This window comes from Plectropomus leopardus, chromosome 15, assembly GCF_008729295.1.
Source record: "Plectropomus leopardus isolate mb chromosome 15, YSFRI_Pleo_2.0, whole genome shotgun sequence".
Classification (NCBI taxonomy): Eukaryota; Metazoa; Chordata; class Actinopteri; order Perciformes; family Serranidae; genus Plectropomus; species Plectropomus leopardus.
In genome coordinates this window covers 10,351,459-10,370,419 of record NC_056477.1, presented here as the reverse complement: position 1 = coordinate 10,370,419, position 18,961 = coordinate 10,351,459, and the positions used below count along the sequence as shown (strand labels likewise).

The 18,961-nt window shown below is 39.9% G+C and overlaps 1 protein-coding gene across 1 annotated transcript in view; it reads left to right on the top strand.

The window, feature by feature from the left end:
- Window positions 1-18,961, top strand: part of LOC121955007 (ankyrin-3-like) — a 167,860-nt gene that overhangs the window by 111,258 nt on the left and 37,641 nt on the right. The window contains exons 17-28 of the mRNA XM_042502782.1: window positions 1,927-2,124; window positions 2,379-2,477; window positions 3,335-3,433; window positions 3,531-3,629; window positions 3,765-3,860; window positions 6,064-6,136; window positions 6,343-6,399; window positions 12,083-12,206; window positions 14,203-14,214; window positions 16,463-16,565; window positions 17,449-17,499; window positions 18,813-18,922. Of these exons, the coding sequence (XP_042358716.1) occupies window positions 1,927-2,124; window positions 2,379-2,477; window positions 3,335-3,433; window positions 3,531-3,629; window positions 3,765-3,860; window positions 6,064-6,136; window positions 6,343-6,399; window positions 12,083-12,206; window positions 14,203-14,214; window positions 16,463-16,565; window positions 17,449-17,499; window positions 18,813-18,922 (1,121 nt within the window). The remainder of the gene's footprint in view (window positions 1-1,926; window positions 2,125-2,378; window positions 2,478-3,334; window positions 3,434-3,530; window positions 3,630-3,764; window positions 3,861-6,063; window positions 6,137-6,342; window positions 6,400-12,082; window positions 12,207-14,202; window positions 14,215-16,462; window positions 16,566-17,448; window positions 17,500-18,812; window positions 18,923-18,961) is intronic.

Sequence of the window (18,961 nt, the reverse complement as noted above, 5' to 3'; positions counted from 1 at the left end):
AGATCAGTTTCGCCAAACATGGTGTCAATGGTGTCAACCGCCAGAATAAATCTAAATAAATTTCTGCCAGGGATATGTTAAATTTATGAATTTAATACACAGTTCATTTATGTTGCAGTTTTCATTTTTATGTTTTGACTGGAGCTACAATCTCTTAGTTTATCTATTAGTTTTCAACTATTAAATACATCGGCAACTATTTATACTTGATTACTAATTTTTGAGTTATTTCTTAAAGAAAAAAAAGTAAAAATTCTCTGATTTCAGCTTTATAAACAATAATATTTTCTGTTTTGTGAAGAGAAACTGAATATTTTTTAGACAAAACAAGACATTTGAGGATATCATCTTGGGCTCTTTGAAATGCTGATGATATTTTCACCATTGTGATTGGTGATGACCTTCGAAATATATGACACTCTTCTCTTTCCCTCACTGGCCTTGTCCTTTTACACTCATTCAAGCCCAAATAAATCCACCTCACTGTGGTCCTCAGGGCTGCCCACACAGCTGAATAAAGCCCACCTGCAGCTCAACCACCAACAGTGGGTTTCCTAACAGGGAAATGTATTTAAACACTTAGTTCAGTACTGTTTCACAGAGCCTCTCCATGGTGACACAAGTGAAGAATGTCAGTATAGTGACGGTTTTCTTGTCACTTTATATTGTGTCTGTGTCTGAGGGGAACTCCCTTTCTCAGATGTTCATTCACAAGCTCTTAAACCCTTTGAAACCTGAGCAAAGAGGTTTAACTTCCTTCAAAAAACATGGGGAGAAGGCAATGCGTAGTAAGACATGGCCCAAAAGTTAGCAAAAAATAAAATAAAATAGTAAAAAAGTTATGAGAAAATTACCTGAAGATATGAAAAAAGTAAAAAACAATATCAAACAAAAACAAATTAAAAAGTCCTGAATTTTTTTAAGTATATATGTTATGTATATTTTTTCTGTAACATGATTTTAAATATGAAATTATAAGTATAGTTTTTCCCTTTAAAAGAGCTTTTTTGGTAATTTTCTTGTTACATTTTACTAGTTTCTTGCAATTTGGGGGACATTTCTTAGCAAGTCGGTCATTGCCTTTTTTCCTTTTTCCATGTTATCGAAAGAGATCAAACCAATTTGTTCAGATTTCAAAAGGTCAAATAGCTTGTTAAAGGCCTCTGAACGCAGTCCAAGAAAACTGATGTCAGTCCAGGTTGCAAAGGGTTAAGTTTTAGAGCTCCCTCAAATGATCGATGTAAAATTATGATTGGTGAGTAAAATTATATTTCCATGTTAGTACTTTTACAAAGAAAGAGTCAAACATTATCACAGGGATTATTTTTTAATGGACGACAGACACATTTTTGCGTCAGCCGTCATGATAGTCTAAAAACTGAAAGTCCTTTATCATCCTTTATTATCAATCAATCCACAGCTGAAACCATTCTGTTAAATCCAGTAACGACTTTAGATTTGGTGCCATAACGAAGTGTATTACATGTTGAGATGCAAATCTGTGCATCATTACTTTTCTGTACTGACGACAATTGATTATTCTGAAGTACTTTTACTGCAACATTTTTTTGATAGCAGCTTATTATTTTGCTTCATGTGAGGGTTTTGATTCAGGATCGGATCCTACAGCACAAAAAACAAAAGTGTTTTTTGTCCTTTCATTATACCAGATGGATAGAATTAAAATGATTAACCATAGTGGCCATCGTACAACCTCTCTACTTTGGTCTGTGATGCATGAAGTGAATTCCATTTTATTCAGAGTGGAATAAAGTACATTACAGAGGAGGACACCTAATTGAAATCTCCCCTTTTTTAACCAACACTGAGTATTACAAGCCAATTCTATTATAAAGTATAATGAAATAGATGAAAAGGAGCTCAGTTTGACCTCCTCACCCCATGCATCTCTTCTGCCTGCCCCAGAATGGCTATACACCACTCCACATTGCTGCCAAAAAGAACCAAATGGACATTGGGACCACGCTGCTGGAGTACGGCGCCGACACCAATGCGATGACACGGCAAGGCATCAGCCCCATTCACCTGGCAGCGCAGGAGGGCAACGTGGACCTGGTGTCACTGCTGCTGGCCAAGAACGCTAACGTCAACATGTGCAATAAGGTGAAAACAGTGACGTAGAGTACAGCACGTTCTGTCACAAAACAAGTTTATTCAGTCACATAAACTGTACACTCCCTGTAACTACCTGTATCACCTAAATCACCATTTTTGGACTGTAAATAAGGATTAAGACACTGATTGTCATTAGTTTACAGCATCCTGTTTCCTGAGAGCGAGCAGGTTTCAGTCATATGCGCTACCATCGAAACAAATTTTTGTGTGTATTCACATGTTTGTCCTTTCCGCATATTCAGAGCGGACTTACACCACTCCACTTAGCGGCTCAAGAGGACAAGGTCAATGTTGCAGAAGTCCTTCTCAACCACGGGGCTGATGTCAACCCACAAACAAAGGTAAAGCTTCCTCACACACACACACACACACACACACACACCCACATAAGGGTTTGTAAATGTCTTTTGCAGTTAAATTGATGCATAACCTTTAATTTACATGCGTCACTGACTTTTCTGTAAATGTTTGCCTTTGTGTCTATTTGAGGTCTGTTTTGCCAAATATAGTTTTACTGGCAGCACAAAAATACCTTCACAAACCCTCTTTGTCACACAAACACACACATTTTTCCACAATCATCTCAGGTGATACATAAATAAAGGATTGATACCTGAGTGGAAGGTGTTCATGTCTTTATAGCTGCGCCACACACTGCAGCCAATACGCACACACACACACACATGCACATGAGCACGTAAATGCCCTAATATTCAGTCACACTCTGTCAGTTACATTCACTTACACACACACACGGGCCTCATAACAGGCTGCTCACGTTCACTGAGACGAACCTGCAATCGCTGAAGGTTGGACTAACGCAAGGTTATGTTGTGTGTGTGTGTGTGTGTGTGTGTGTGTGTGTGAGAGAGAGAGTGTATTTGTGCTGACAGGACGGTTGTTTACAGCACATAGGTTATTCACTCACTGATCCCCTCTATTACCATTATGCACTGTACTCATACGTAATTCAACGAGGGCATGAAATATGATGCAGTTTTCAAGTTTTATTGATAATCTTCTTGCACAATAATTCAAAAATTCATACAAAATGTACTTTAAATTTTTTATATTTCACTTTAAAATAAACATAAACTGTGATGCAACAGGAGGAAGCTGCCAGTCAGCAGACGTTATTATATTTTCCTCCTCGATTCATCTGTTCGCCCTTTCATGTCTGTGTGTCTTCCTCATGCAGATGGGTTACACTCCACTGCACGTAGCTTGTCACTATGGCAACGCAAAGATGGCAAACTTCCTGCTGCAGAACCATGCAAGAGTCAACGGCAAAACCAAGGTAGAAAAGCACATGTTCAGCCTCAAACGTAGATTTTTTACGCATACAAATGTATGCATGCAATTTAAATATTTCCTCTCTTTCCCTGACTTTCCAGAATGGATACACTCCTCTACACCAGGCAGCTCAGCAGGGCCACACCCACATCATCAACCTGCTGCTTCAGCACGGGGCCTCGGCCAACGAGCTAACTGTGGTCAGTGCACAAACACAACACACACACGCATACACGCACTCCATCAGAGCTGAAGCGTGACAAAATGCTGAATGCTCTTTTGTGTTTTCTGTGCGCCTCCTGTGAATAACTTCCTGTTGCTCTGTCACTGGTCAGAATGGGAACACTGCCGTGTCCATCGCCCGTCGTCTTGGATACATCTCTGTGGTGGACACTCTGAGGCCCGTCACGGATGAAAATCTGACCACCATGGTGAGACAATGTCTTCCTGTTACATCATCTCATATGATTAAATGCACTCAATCTCTATGATATCACCAATAAATTCACTCTAGTTGTTAGTTTTGAGAACATTTTCTATAATTTTGAACATGTTGACCACAGTAGTCAGGCCCAGTAGTGTAATGGAAGTTATGCACAGGTAAATGGTGCCTACCCACCTCTTTCTCTGGCCATTTACAGTTAACCCACCTAACACCCAGAACAATCTTAGCAACCACCAAGGATCATTACAAACATGAGCTTCAAGACAAGTTGACTAAGAATGTGGACAATGTAAGATAAATAGTATAATTTTGTTTGTTTTATTTTTTTGCTGATATGATTGAATAGGGCACAATTTGCAGAAAAAAATCTGCACACTGTCTGACTTGCAAAAGAAATGAAATCATTGCAACATTTCAATAACTATACCTGCATCAGGCAAATGAAAGTTGTTTTGTGCAGTTTAGATCTAGTTACAGAAATATATTTCTTTTGCATGTTAGATATTATTAGGAAGTTTGCAAATTGAGGCCATGTGACTTTTTTTGTCTTCTTTTTTTACATGCAAGGGACAGAAATGTGTCTTTGGTTTGCATATGCAAAATCTGTTATTAAAATGGTACATTAAAACAGATTTAGAGGGTTGCTGTTTGCTAAAAACTTGAGATATATTTATGTAAAGACTTTTTCTCTATCGGAATAAAAAACATGTAATACCACTATATTTTTCCTTATTGAGCAGCTGTTGATTTGAATCATGTGATCGAATCCTCCCCTAAATCAAAACTTGCCTGATCAGCCAGTACCATACTGAATGTGAAGTCAGTGTGTGAATCCTGCAAATCAGCCAGCAAGTCAGTCAGTCAGTCAGTCACGCTGTCACATGTGTGAACTTGTCCTGATTACAGGAGAGAAAGGGCTTAGATTGGAGCTTAAGGTTCTTCCTCAAATAGCCCAGGTCACTACCAGAGACCTGATCCACACACGTGTCTCGGGGGGGGGGGGAAAAGAAAGAGAGGCGGTCGGTTGATGGAGAGGTGACAGGAGCGAGAGGGGGCACAGCGAGTAAGGGGACAGACAAAGAGGTGACTGAGGATCCTGTGCAATCAGCAGCAAAGTCCCGACACCTTAGTGTGATTGATGTATTGTTCACTGTGCAGAGGCCTCTGCTGTTGTTTGATGTCTCAATTGAAGCTACATCTGCAGCGTTTGCTGGTCAGTTATGTGACATAAAATAGCCTTTAGACATACAGTGTCATTACTTCTTACTGTGACAGGGGCCACGGCTAAGATACAGTTTAATGTCCATATAAGGAAACACACGTGAAGGTCACACTTCAGATGGAATGTAAATACTGATGACTGCAGTTGTCTCTAAAATATTGAGGGATTTAGAGATTTCCGGGGGGATGCAGGGGACATGACCTCCTTAATTTTTAGAAATGTGCATTTGTCCCCTCACTAAAAAAATCATGAATGTAGCAGGAATCTTTTATTTGAGCAAAAAAATCCAAAATATTTACACCATGAACTGATGCAGAAATGACACAAATTGTTCCTTAAAAATATATCAGAGTGCAAGAAAATAAATGTTTGTTACTCAAAATTTTTTGGCAGACTCGGCAAAACTCCTCGTCTCTAATGTGTATTCTCCAATGGTGAAACAAAACCTGCGTTTCAGGTGATACAACACTTAAAAAATGATTATGAGTATTAGCAACAAACTCAAATGATCACCTGGTATATTATGATTATATTACTTTAAAAAAATGTATTATTTCATTGTTAGTAATATTTCCTGTTTCAGTCCAGTCAATCTGTGGTTTGACCCAGAAAAAAATACAATAGTTATCATTCAAGGTTTTGTTGTGTCCCCTTGGGCCCTCCAAATAACATATTAAAAATAGACCAGTATATACTTTAGTGGTCGCAGTAAATTCAGGAGTCAAAATTTGGGGCCTTTATTTCACAGCGTCACACAAAAAAATGTGCATATCTCTGTTTCTTTTTTCCTGTTTCTTTTTTTTGGAATTCAGACAAAGTCAATCAAACTAGGTTATGAACCATTTTATTGCTGAATATTCCAAAACAATAAACTTCTCTTATTTTAAAGGTTTCAAAGATTTTTCCAGGATATACATTTTTTAGCAAATTAATTCAGTTGTCTATCTTTTTCTACCCACATTTACAGAGTGCATCTGAAAAACACAAAATCAATGTCCCGGAGACCATGAATGAGTTCTTGGACATGTCAGACGATGAAGGTATGTGACAAATTTTTATTTAATTCTTCTCATTTTCTGTGTTTGAGTTCTAAAATTAAATCCACTGATACTTGCAAACTGTTGCTGTGACTTAAAAGTAATATCAAAACACTGCATGATTTCCATACACTTGTGATTGTGTGTTATGTGATGTAATTTCCATTGACATGTGCATGTTTCACTATGTGTGTGTCCACATCACACAGTCCGGGCCAATGTGCCAGAAATTCTCAATGAGGAGTCTTTTTCAGATGTTGATGAAGGTATTTGTCACCAGTTTGCCTCCCGCTGTTCCATTGTTTGTTTGTCTCTTTTCTCTTTAACATAACGCATTTCAGCAGAACTCACCTGTCTCGTTGAAGCGCTAACTGACAAGCCTTTGCTGTGCTACTATTCAGCTTTGCTGTTCATTTTCAAAAGAAAGTCTCCAGGCAAGAGCAGAGTGCACACACGCTTTCCACTAATGCAGAATGCTGTGGTCATGCACATTAGTTATTGTGCAGTTAAAAGGCCCAGATACACAAAATGAACGTAGAAGTTGTGGTGATGGAGGCCGACTTTTACGTCGACTGTGTCTCAGCCAAAAAGTTGCACTTTCATTGCACTGCAGGTGGCAGTACTCTGTATTTGTCTTTGAAAAAGGGAAACTGAAAGACCGACGGTAGAGATTCAAGATGCTACTTAGCCAGTTAGCACATTAACAACACAACACGATGTTGAAAAAACAATGCATATTTACCGTGCTATAGCAAACAATAACAAAGAACATTACACATCATCTCTGCTTTAAGAGCGCAACTGCTAAAAAATAATAGTCCTACCTAATATAACAAGTCTGGATATCATAACCTCTTGACTTTGTTTGCTTTTCTCACTTACTTTGTCTTCTCGGGGACGGAGCTGAACTGTCAATCAGGGTGATGTCATTCACCTTCCGTCTATGACACTTATTCAACATACTGAATCTGAAGATAAAAAGCCAAATATGTACAGCACACAGCCATAGCTAGGGCAGCAGCAGGCAGTTGGTCGATGTTGGGCCGTCATTGGGCCGTATGTCAGGCCCCTTAGGCAATGTTAACACTGTTGATGTCAAATTATTCTAGCCAATAAGATTGTCAGACATAACAGATATTCTATTTATTTTGTTTAATTTACATTAGTTCTCACCTGCCATCGTTCAGACAAAAATAAAGTCTCAGGTAATTCAATTTGTCCTAGAAATTCATCAACACACGCACATTTTTGAGCCTTGAATCTGGTCTTGGTTTGGCAGGTTTTCATGTCCAATTTCCAAACTGACACTGCTGATGTTATTTTCGCTCCAACTTAAAAACACATTTGTTATTTTTAACTACTTGCACACCATTAGTCTCATACTGCCTGATTCTGCTCATCAGAGATGGTTTTTTGAAGTGTCATCCTAACTTCAGCACTGCTTTGAAGGAGCTGCTGTGAGAAAATGAAAACAAGGTCAGTGTGACTCGTTATAATTCAGACCACAGACTGTAAAAAGACCCACATACATTCAATAAAAAAACTGTGTCTCACTGTATGCAAACTAAAAAGTTACATAACATGACCAGCATCACAGTTAGCCGCTGTAGCACTGCAGGCCGAATAGCACCGCCAGGTTTATGGAACAAGTGACATTGTTGCCCACTTCAGTCTTTGTTTTGGAACCACAGAGCCAACAGGCCTGTAAAATTGATGAGCTTGTTCATGGGCTGTTGCTTAGGGGACAGTCAGGGAGGAGTGTGGAGTTTCTCTGTCAGTTGATACAGCTAGACTCAACAAGTTACGCACATATCAGGTGATAAAGGATACGTTTTTGCACTGTGGCGTTATGATTCAGATTCTCATTGGCATATCTAACTTTCAGTATGTTATCACTACAGCGCAGAAATTATAAATAAGAGTATCCATGGCCCTGCGTTCTCCATATAAACTGTTTATACTGCGTGCATAATTCATCAGCATTGTGCTCGTGCAGTGCGGCCTTAATGTTCACTTTGTGCAACAGAAAAGCAGCACCAGAGCAGCTTTAGTTGGCAGTTCAGGCCTATGTTCCTTCATCTTTGTGTGTGTGAGTGAAGGAAGGAGTTAAAGGAAGTAAAGAGTTTCCACATCTCTGTTTAATCCTATATGGGGGAAGTCAATCCTATTAAGCTGAAGGTGTGAGGGACTCTCCTGGTCTCTGCTGTTGTGTGTGCCTTCCTGTTCAATCACACGCTCATTTCATGCTTTCTATAGACTATCACCACTAATTGTACCATCTTTAGAGAGCAACTGAACTTCTTGTTTTGCTCTGCCGTCATCAGTGTACACTAACAAATTGCTTTAAAAAATATGGCCAAATTCTAACAGTAGTGTACAGTTTTTCAAAATACACCAAAACAATGTAGATCTTAATGCTTTTCGGAGCCAATATTACACTGTTAACCTAACTGTTTACTGTAGAATATTGTAATAAATTTAACAGTAATATACTGTAGAAGTAATTTAAGGCACTGATACTGTAAAATAACCATAGGATGCTGGCAACTCCATATAATTCAGCAGAAATCTAAATTGTAACAAATTGCTGTAAAAATAGGGCCAAAATCGGGCCATAAATTTAACCGAAATTTAGCGTTAAAGTAATTTAAAAAATATAAAGAATTACTGTAAAAAAATAGGGCCAAATACTAGAAGTATTGTACAGTTTATTTTCAAACTACACTAAAACACTGGATTTTGCTTTTTGGAGCCAAAATGACTGCTGCAAAAAATACAGTCAAATTTAACAATTATGTCCACTTCTTTTTTCTTCAAAATACCGTAAAACACTGTGAATCCTGATGCTTTTTGGAGCCAATATTACACTATATATCTTAAATTCCACTGTAAAATACTGTAATAAATTTAATGGTAATATACCACTGAAGTAATTTACAGAATTTATACTGTCAAGCAACAATAAACTACTGGCAACTACAGTTGACCTTAATTTTACAGAAATATTTGTTACAGTGTATAGAGTGTCTCCATAATCCTTACAGCACTGGCCTTCCAGGATATTACTACTAAAGCTGGAGTTATGCATACTAAAGGTCTTCAACTGTCAAACACCTCTTGCGTAATTGTTCTAAATTTATTATTCTTGTGCAAGTTTTGTGTGCAACATGTAGAAGGAAGAGAAATGTTGCTCAATAATTAGGGGGGGGCAAAATGGTGGTTATTTCATCATTATTTTAGTCCCACTCCCAGTTTGACATGCAGCCACAGAGGAAGAAAAGGCAGGAGGAGTGTTCAGTGAGGTTCCCAAGCATTTGCTCGAACGACCCGTCAGCTGACTGTGCTCTTGTAAACACTCAGTGCGGCCCCTGTTGGCTCTCCTCAGCCTGAGTTTTGTTGTGGATGTTGTTGAGCCAAAGTGCGCACCGAGACTTTCTCTTTAAATCCCATGAGATGAGCTTCTTTTGAGCCGCCTGCAGGAGAATTAACCCGCCGATGGCAGATGGCTTGGACTATTTCCTCCCAGCAATGTGCTTTTTTTTTTTTTTTTGCAGCGAGGAAACGCAAAACTTAGTATAGTTTGAGGGTTATTTCTTTGCGGAGGGAGGGCAGCAAAGATGTGCGCACCAGCCACAAACGCGCAACTTGGGCTGAGTGGAGTTAAGTGCGTGGGGTGAAGAGAGGGCAACATTTTCCATCTGCGGCAGAAGCACTGAATGGACCACTTGATAATCTTCACCTCTCATTGGATTTACTTTCTTCCTTTTTTCCGGAACTTTTGAAAAATAGAATAACTGAGGAAATATAAGAAAAGTTGAGATCATTATGGCTGCATTGGACAAAGGTAAGTCTTTAGAGCAAGATGAAGTTTTAATGGCCGGTGTTTGCTGTTTAGAGGAAGAGAAAGGATCGATCAACAGAGAGAAAGAGAGCGTGATCATAAATTGTGTCATTTTTATTGTTCTTGCCTATTTTATTGAATGGCAGCGATGGATGGCAATTTACTCAGGCTTTTTGGTTTCTGTGGACTTTAATTTATTTAATATTTCATGTGCTGGGACCAGGAGAGAGAGAGAATTTAATGCGGCTACTTTGTAACCCAGAATATGTGTTAGTAGACTCTGTGTGTGTGGATGTGTCAGATCATGTGGGTTATGTGTGGTGGTGGGGTAGGCTAACTGAGCTTGAATGGGACGGTGATACGTTATTACTGAAGCGGGGAGCCAATTGTTTCCCACTTGTGTCAAGTGAGAGAGAAACAGCGAGAAAATCAAAGGAAGTGAGGTGATCATCTTTACCACCAGAATAAAAGCATACGAATAAAACGTTTTAACCATGCAGCCTATCTTTTTTTAAATATAAATCCTTAATATTATGTTATTGTTATACGTCTTGAGTGGATATCTTAAGTTTTGGATTGAAAAAGTGGTAACACATTGTAGCCTATTGTTCTGGGTTTCAAAATAAAGGTGCATGGGGAGCTCCAGACTCATAGCCTTACTCTGACATCCACCACAGTAGTCTGCTCAGATTAGTTGTGAGTAATTTTGGGACTAAAATAAAGAGAATTAGAGAGACTTAATAAAGAATGTCATGTATTGGGTTTAATTAAACTGCATATTACTCTTCTATAAACCCAGATTTCTGTTGTAGATGCTAGAAGCTGCAATGCAAGTTTGCATGTATGCAATAATACAGAGGGATGTAAATTATTGAAAAGTCTAGACATCCTGAAAAACCCATTGGAAGTGCATGAATGTAACAATGAATACAATCATTCCCTAATTTAAGATGAGATAAGATGGAATTTACTTTATCCCAAGGTAGCTAGATTGCTGTGCAGCAGGTGTAATATAAAGTTAGAGGGGTGCAGTTACAAAAGGTGCAATATACAAGTACCCAAATAACAGCAGAAAAAGCAAATGAATGGTAAATATAAAATACAATATGTAGCAGATACAAACTAGATGCATGACAAGAAAAAAGTAAGGCACAAAATATATGGACTGGCTAATAGTAAGGTGAAAATTATACAAAAAAATGCTAAAAGGAAGGTATAAACAGTAAAATAGGTGCAAACCAGTATTCACAGTGTCACAAACAAGTTAATTTGAACTTTTACGTAGATATTTAATGAGCATATTTCCTTTGGGGAGTTGATTTCTTCACGTTTCTCCATGGACATTGGTTGTTTTTCATTGGTGAGCTGTTTCAAATATAACCATTTCACTCCTGGTTTTATTTTGAAATTTGACACCGGAAACGCGTCTTTTTACCGTGGTCCAACTTGCCGCTGGTGCTGGTGTGTGATCGGAGTGCGGCAGTATTGAAGGCAGGGGGAGGGGCTGCGGTGAAGGAGCAGAGTGTTGCAGGCAGGACAGAGCCGGACATGAGGGAGAAGGGGAAACACTGTAGCCGCTCCGCCGGCTTCATTGACCGGCGTGTCATCGTCCACCGGTCCGCCGATCGAGGTGCGGCTCTGCACTCTCTGCTGTATTTCCCTGCTTTTTGTGCTCAGGCTGTGGTCGCTGTTTAAACATCTGCTGCGCTCCGTGTTTGAGTGTTGTGAAGCTGCGTTTGGTTTTACAGGAGAGCTCCAGATATACTGCAAAGTGGCTGCTGCTGGCATTTTTTCTCCTAAAATATTCCTCTGTAACCTCTACCAAAAACAGTCTGCTCAGTGCTCCAGCTTCATGTTGTTGTTGTTGTATCACAGTCATAGACAAAGTTGCAGTGCGCTATGCAGTTGCAGTGAGGTATGTTGGGTTTAACGACACAGAGCTGTTGATAAATTATAGGCCTCCTTTAAGAGCCATAATCAAATAAGTGAGACTGGTGTCGGCAGTGGGGGCTTGTTTTTCTTCCTGAGGTGTCGCATCGCCTCTCTTTGCCCTGGATTAGCTTCTGAAGTTAACAGGAGGATTTTATGATTTGCATCCCCCCCACCAGGTGAGGATGCGATGACCGGGGACACGGACAAATACTTGCGGCCTCAGGACCTCAAAGAGCTGGGGGATGACTCCCTCCCTCAGGAGGGGTACATGGGTTTCAGCATAGGAGCCCGCTCAGCCAGGTAAGCACTTGTCATTTCTACCACATATATGTATATTCTGCTGCAGTGGTGACAACTGTTATCCAAGAATATTATGGCCTCCTTATCTTTATATATGCTATATTCCCTTTGATGCTGTGGTTGTTCAGCCTATGCACACACATGTATGATGCCATCTGATATGGATACCTTTTAGTGTCTTTGAGATCATATAATCTACACCCCCTCCAACACTCACACACACATAATCAGACACAAACACACACTCACACAAAAACAGAATAATGGAAATTGCTAGAGAAAGCAGCTGGAAAGTTGCCATCCAATGATTCAACCTGACAAAATGATTCAGCATTTTGTGTGGCCTCATTCAAACCCGGGCAAAGATTACAAATGGCCTGTAGTGTAACACAACAGATATAAGCTGTATCTCTGAACTGTGACGCCTTTGATACTCTCAGTGAACAGCTGCGCATCGCACTTCGGCCTGACTATAGTTTCAAATAGTGGACAAAGTATGTAGTGGAAAACTGGCAGGCTCCAGTGAAAACACATCAGCAGCACACAGGACAAGTGTTGTGCAGCCCCAGAGTGTATTGTAGCCTTGCTGACAGATGGCAGATGTACTGTGATGGTTGGATTGATAAAAACAACAACAGTAACTGTGACAGGAAGGTGCTGCCGTCAGCGGGCCGCGGCAAACAAGGGAAATGTTGAATTAAATGGAAAGATTCCTCGTAAACAAAGTTGTTTGATGAACCTCATGGGTTGCATGTTGGAAAGAGTGTAAAATTATATGAATTGTTGAGTTTAAAGGAATAATTTGCCCAAAAGATGATCATTTGTTCATCAGTTTTTCATCCTGCATTATGTTGACTTAATGAAGAAAACTGTTTTTCTTATGTGTCTTCATGTTGAATAAAGAATCCAAAAATGGAGAAAATCCTTGATGAATTGAAGTAAAAGAGGGCTGTGTCTAACAACAGCAAAACTATGTCAAAACATCTGTTTACAAACTCTCACGCAACTCGACCAGTAAAATCCAAGTCTCATTTATTCAGTCGTACGCTCAGTATTTCCCAAACATGTGCATTGTTGCTAAAACTTAGATTTAAAACTCTTCTGCATGCAAGTGGCACACTACTGTTCATGTGAATGTTTTCGTGGAAGTGTTTGTAAAGTAACTCTTACATGTTTACATGTCTTACATGTTTTGACATCGTTTTGCTGTTTAGCAGTTTATAAACTGTTGTTTATAAATTTTTGCCGTTGAACCCAGCTCCCATTTACTCCAGTTCCTTGAGAATGTTTGACAGTATTTTGATTCTTCGTTTACCCTGGAGGCATGCGAGAAAAACTAACTTTTATACATGAATTCAACGTAACACAGAGTTAGTGACTGATACACAAATGATATTTTTATGGGTGAAGTATTCCTTGAAAATGTGATGGTTCAGCTATATGCTCAAACTGTTGTTTGCATCCTAATGTTAACAGTATGTTGGCATATGTAAAACAAATGGCAAACTACAGAGAAAGTTGTTCTTTGTGTAGAAACTTAATGTCTCCGTCTGCTCCAAATTACAGCTACAAGGACTAAATCTGCTACTTTTCTGTTATTGCATATGAAGTAGAAGAACAAAACTGAAATAGATCAGGAATTGTTAAGATGTCTCTTTGCAGGGTGTGAATATAACGCTGTAAAATGCTGTGATTTATTGATCAGTGAATGTATGATGCTGAGCAAGTTCTTTCCTTTTCCTTACCTTTCTGTTTATGACATCGACATTGCATGGTTTGCTGTTTGACTGGGCTGCACACACACACATAAACACACACACACTCTCTAGAAAACCGAGAAAAGCTTGTGCCTAAGTCATAGCGTACAACCATGCAAAAGCACCAATGTCATACGGGTTGGAAAAAAGAAAACCACATCATGCTTGAATGTCTTCAAAATGCTTTGCTTTTCACTCTTCTATTTTTTTCTTTTCCTGCACCGTGTCCCTCATTCTAGCCCTAGACTCAGGTAAGAAAAGAGTAGTAGTAGGAGTAGTAGGCAACATTAGCTGTGAATGTCTCCGCTTCCCCGTGTGACCCTGAACTACTGTTTAACACCAACCCTGCACCCATAAAACCGCTAACCCGAACCGCAAGTCACCCATTGTACATTTGTGTCACCAGTGTTGCTGTTCTTCTGTTCGTGGCAACAGATTTGTCACTTTGTTGCTGTTGTATTATAAGATCGTCGTTCCATTTTAGCCGCTCACCACCATATTTTCCCATCCGTCTCACTAAATCATATCTGCAAAATGGAAATGTATTTTTTATACAGGTGTGAAAAAGAGGCAATCTTGTTGGAAATAAGAAAATAAAAGCCACACATGTGCTTTTCTTGCAGACTTTTTTTAAGTTGTGTGGACTAATCTTATCACTTTTTGATGTGGCTTGTCCTTAAGTGGTGCTTTATTTGTATTTTGCCAGAGTGTAACTTCCAGGGATCAGACACATCAGTTTATTATTAATCAACCCCTTTTGTCCGCTCTATTTAAATATCAGTAATTGGAGATTTATTTAGGATTATTCTGGATTTTTATTCATGGTTTGCAGAGATGGAAACTTGACGGTCTCTGGAATTTTTGTCCAGCATTAAGAAATCATCCAGGACAGACACTCGATACACACATGCATTTGCGCACAAATACTCGCAATGACTCAAACAATTGTCTCTTTGAGTCTGCACAGATGCCTTCCCGAGAACACAGGTCCGTTGGTATTTACACGGAGATGCCAGACAGGAAGAAAACAAGTCGCTCGGATAATGGGAAGTGTAGTTTACAGCAAGGCAGACATTGATCTGCAGCAAAATGAATGGGGTGGTGTGGAAAAAGGAAGGATGGGGTCAGAGGAAAGTCGAGAAAAAGTTAAACAAATCTTCCATTAAGTGAATTATTGAATAAACACATAGCACAATTCAGAAATGGAGATAGAAGTGAGAGGGAGAGATAATGGGACAGCATTGTGAAGAGGAAGTGCAGGTACGTGGCATGATGTGCAGAAACAGACGACAGACAAAGAGGACAACCAAGATAATGAGCAAGAAGGGAGAAAACAGATGAAAATGGATGTTTAGGGTGGAGAGAGGAGGACATACAGAAAGAGAAAGAGGAGGACGCTGTGAAGAACAAACAGTTCGGCTAAGAGCAGAGGGGGGGAAACGGGGGTGTAGCGGGGGCGTAGCGGGCCGCGGTGCTGCCATGCCAGCGAGTCCATTCAGGCCGTACAGAGTTGCTTGGTAACTTCGATGGTGGGGTAGGCAGGCTGTGCTGAATAAAGGGCTTCTCTCTGTGCTGAATAGGGTGCCCACTCAAACACGCTGAGCTCTGCATTTTCTCCCCTCGCTCACACGTTCTCTCCGCTCTGCGCTCACACACAGGACACATCACATACAGAGTGCACTCAAAAAAATTCACAGAGTTGTCAGCTTTGATGCTGGTATTGTATCATTTTTGCGAGTCCCTTGTAGTGCACAAACATACAAAAACACTTAAAATTATCTGCACAAAATTGAAATGACTGCGTTCACACAGACATTTCGGCTCCTCTGCATTGATCAAATCCCTGTTGCAAAGACAAAAAAAAAAAACCTGAAAGGAATCTACAGCACCGCATCGAGCCTGAGAGGCTGCAAAAATAGGCACACGTCACCACACGGCCATAAAACAGACTGCAGCAAGACAGACAGAAAAGACCAGCGTCCCTTTTGTATTTTGCTGCTCAGAAACAGGTCTAGGTCAGCTGCTAATCTTAGAATAAAGCGGTGTCACTCTTTGAGCTCGAGACGGATATAACTGAGACACTTTTGCGTAATCCTTACTTCTTTTTACTGTCGATAGAAGGTCTGCACAGGAACACTAATCTGTCATGTTTCATCATTTAGACACTCGAAGTCACATCAGTGTTCATGATGCACACCTTCATATAGACATGATCACAACAGCTGTCTGTTTTCTTTCAGTCTGTTCCTCTTCCCGTCTATCTCTTAATGCAAACAAACTGACATCACTCACATTTCCATCTCTGAATAACCTGCTGCAGTATCTTTTCCTCATTCAGCTGCAGCCTCTCTCTCTATTTTCCACTTTTGGACTCTCTGTCCACTCACTAAAAAATAAATCCGGTTCCCTGGAGGTTGCATGTAGTAATGGATTCCTTGCTCTTTGTTTTATGTTGTGTTCCCCTGCCCGTCACTTGTCGGGTTGCGTGGTAACATATAGCCTCCGCTCCTTCAGTTCGGATAGGTCCAACACACTCAACCGGAGCTCCTTCGCGCGGGACAGTATGATGATTGAAGAGATTCTGGCGCCCACAAAAGACACGGTAAGATCCATTTTTTTGTCATTCTCGTCTTCTTGTCTTCACTAATTTCTCTTTCCATACACAGTCTCTTTCTCTCAATCTTTGGTATCTTCAGCTGTCTGTTTTGCAAGCTTTAACGTCTCTTCCTCTCCAAATTCCCTGGTGCATCTCTTTTTTTGACACACTCTTTCTGTCAGGGGCCTGGTGAAAACACAGGCTGGGAAGAATTAAGGCAGGGAGCAGGGTAGCTTTCCTTGTCTTGCACAAAGGTCATAACCGAAGCAGTGTTGATGCCGTGCTTTCTTTTGCCAAAGTGCTGAGGGAGAGTGTATAACACCTTGACGAAGAGTTTATTCAAACCTAAGGGCTTTGAGAGCCCCCCCACCCCTTTGCTTTCTCACGGAAAAAACGCAGTGCTCTGCAGAGCTCGTCCAACGCTTGTTTTGTTGGTTAGGAGCAAAAACAGAAACTGTAACCTCTCATTATAAACAATGTTAGTAATATAACCTGCAAGTTCAATGACAACATTGCCCAAAATCTCAAACCGCGCATGGCCAAACGTCAGCGTAATGCTTTAGGAAAATTAGCAAATGTTTTGGACTTCCCATTAAACCTGTATTCTATCAAACTAAAAATATACATGAGGTTTAAATAATTTCTTTCCCCACTGGTGGTCCATTTCAGTGCCATCATACTATAATCTGCTCCATATGGAAGATGAAGATTCAGTTATTCAGGGATTGTTTGGCTTTAATATCTAAGTTGGAGGACCGTCTCGTCTTCACGGAGATAGTCTCATGGTTTCTCTGGTGGAAACTGAAACCTTTAGTGAAACAAAGCACCATACACTCGTACGTCTGTTGCCCTCTGTGTGACTTCTGAACTGTGTCTCTTCTCCCCTAAGCTTCAGAGTGTCTGTAAAGACATTTCCTACTTGGTTGACCCGCTCAATAAGGTATAAAGAGTTCACGGATGTCCGTCTCGTTCATCACGTTTTGTTATTTTTCCAGTCACTGTGGTTCAGCTCCCATTGCTCTTTCTTGAGTTTTGTGCATTTGTTTGTTTTGGGTCCGTGCCATCTCCCCTCACTCATTAGTGCTGGTCTGTGTTCAGTGAATGGTCATTCTCATGCTACGTTCAGTGCACACGAGTTCCCATGATTCAGTGCTGATCATTTATTAAGGGCCGGTTTCTAGTTTTTCTAGCACCATAATTGCATGTACACTTTTGGATGTTTCAGTGTAGCATATTTACTGTTATTTTTGTTGTCTTTTTGTCTTAATTGTGGTGAGACTGTACTTAATGGTGGCAAATTTTGTTGGAATATGAGTAGAGCTGCGAGGATTAATTGATTAGTTGTCAATTATTAAATTAATCTCTAGTCTTTTGGTTTCTTTTGTCCCCTTTGACAGTAAACTGAATGTTTTTGGGTTGAGGACAAAAAAAAACATTTTATGGACCAAACAACTAACTGATAAATCGGTTTGAATAATTTGTTAAGCTAAAAATGTTGAAATTCTCTGATTCCAGCCTTTATATTCTGGTTTCTTTACTCCTCTTCAGCAGTAAATTAAAAATCTTGGGTTGTGGACATTTGAGGATATTATCTTGGGTTTTGCAAATACCAACTGACAATTTGTTTTTACTATTTTCTGCCTTTTTGCAGACTGAACAACTAATCGGTTTTTGGTTTAAGCAGTTTTTAGGCAGAAAAAGTCCAAATTCTCTTATTATAGTTTCTTAAATGTGTATATTTCCAAATGTCTTTACTCCTCTATGAAAGTAAACTGAATATCCTTTGGCTGTGGACAAAACAAGACATTTGAGTACATCATCTTGGGCTTTGGGAATACTGATCAACATTTTAAAGACCAAACAACTTATCGATTAATGGAGAAAATAATCAACAGTAATAATGACTGATAGTTACAACCCTAAATATAAATTAAGAAGCTGTTAATGTTATCAGCACATTGCTGTACACCATGCATGACTCGAGAGTCATGACAAAAAGAAGGGATGTCATGTCTGTCAACTGTTATGTCTGTGCAGCGGTTAATAGTTAGCTCTCTCTTTCCTTCCATTCACTACTTTTCTTTTGTCTTTTCCACCACGTCTCGACATTATTCATTTTCATCCGCCTTGTTCTCCTCACTCCTCATTGCTGTTTTTTCACTTCAATCTATCCTCATTCCCCTCACTCTTAAACCTCCTCCTCTGTATTATATCTCCTCTCTTCACCTCTGTCTTTGGATCCTCTCCTCTCAGCACCTTGCTGTGACCAGAGACTACAGCTCCGAGTGTATGCGGCGCTACAGCTGGACTCCGGACACCATGGACCACAGCCACAACACTGTCTCCAGTCCCATCCACTCCGGGTAAGAGCAGCAGCACCGTCTCAGCTGATATGTTTACCA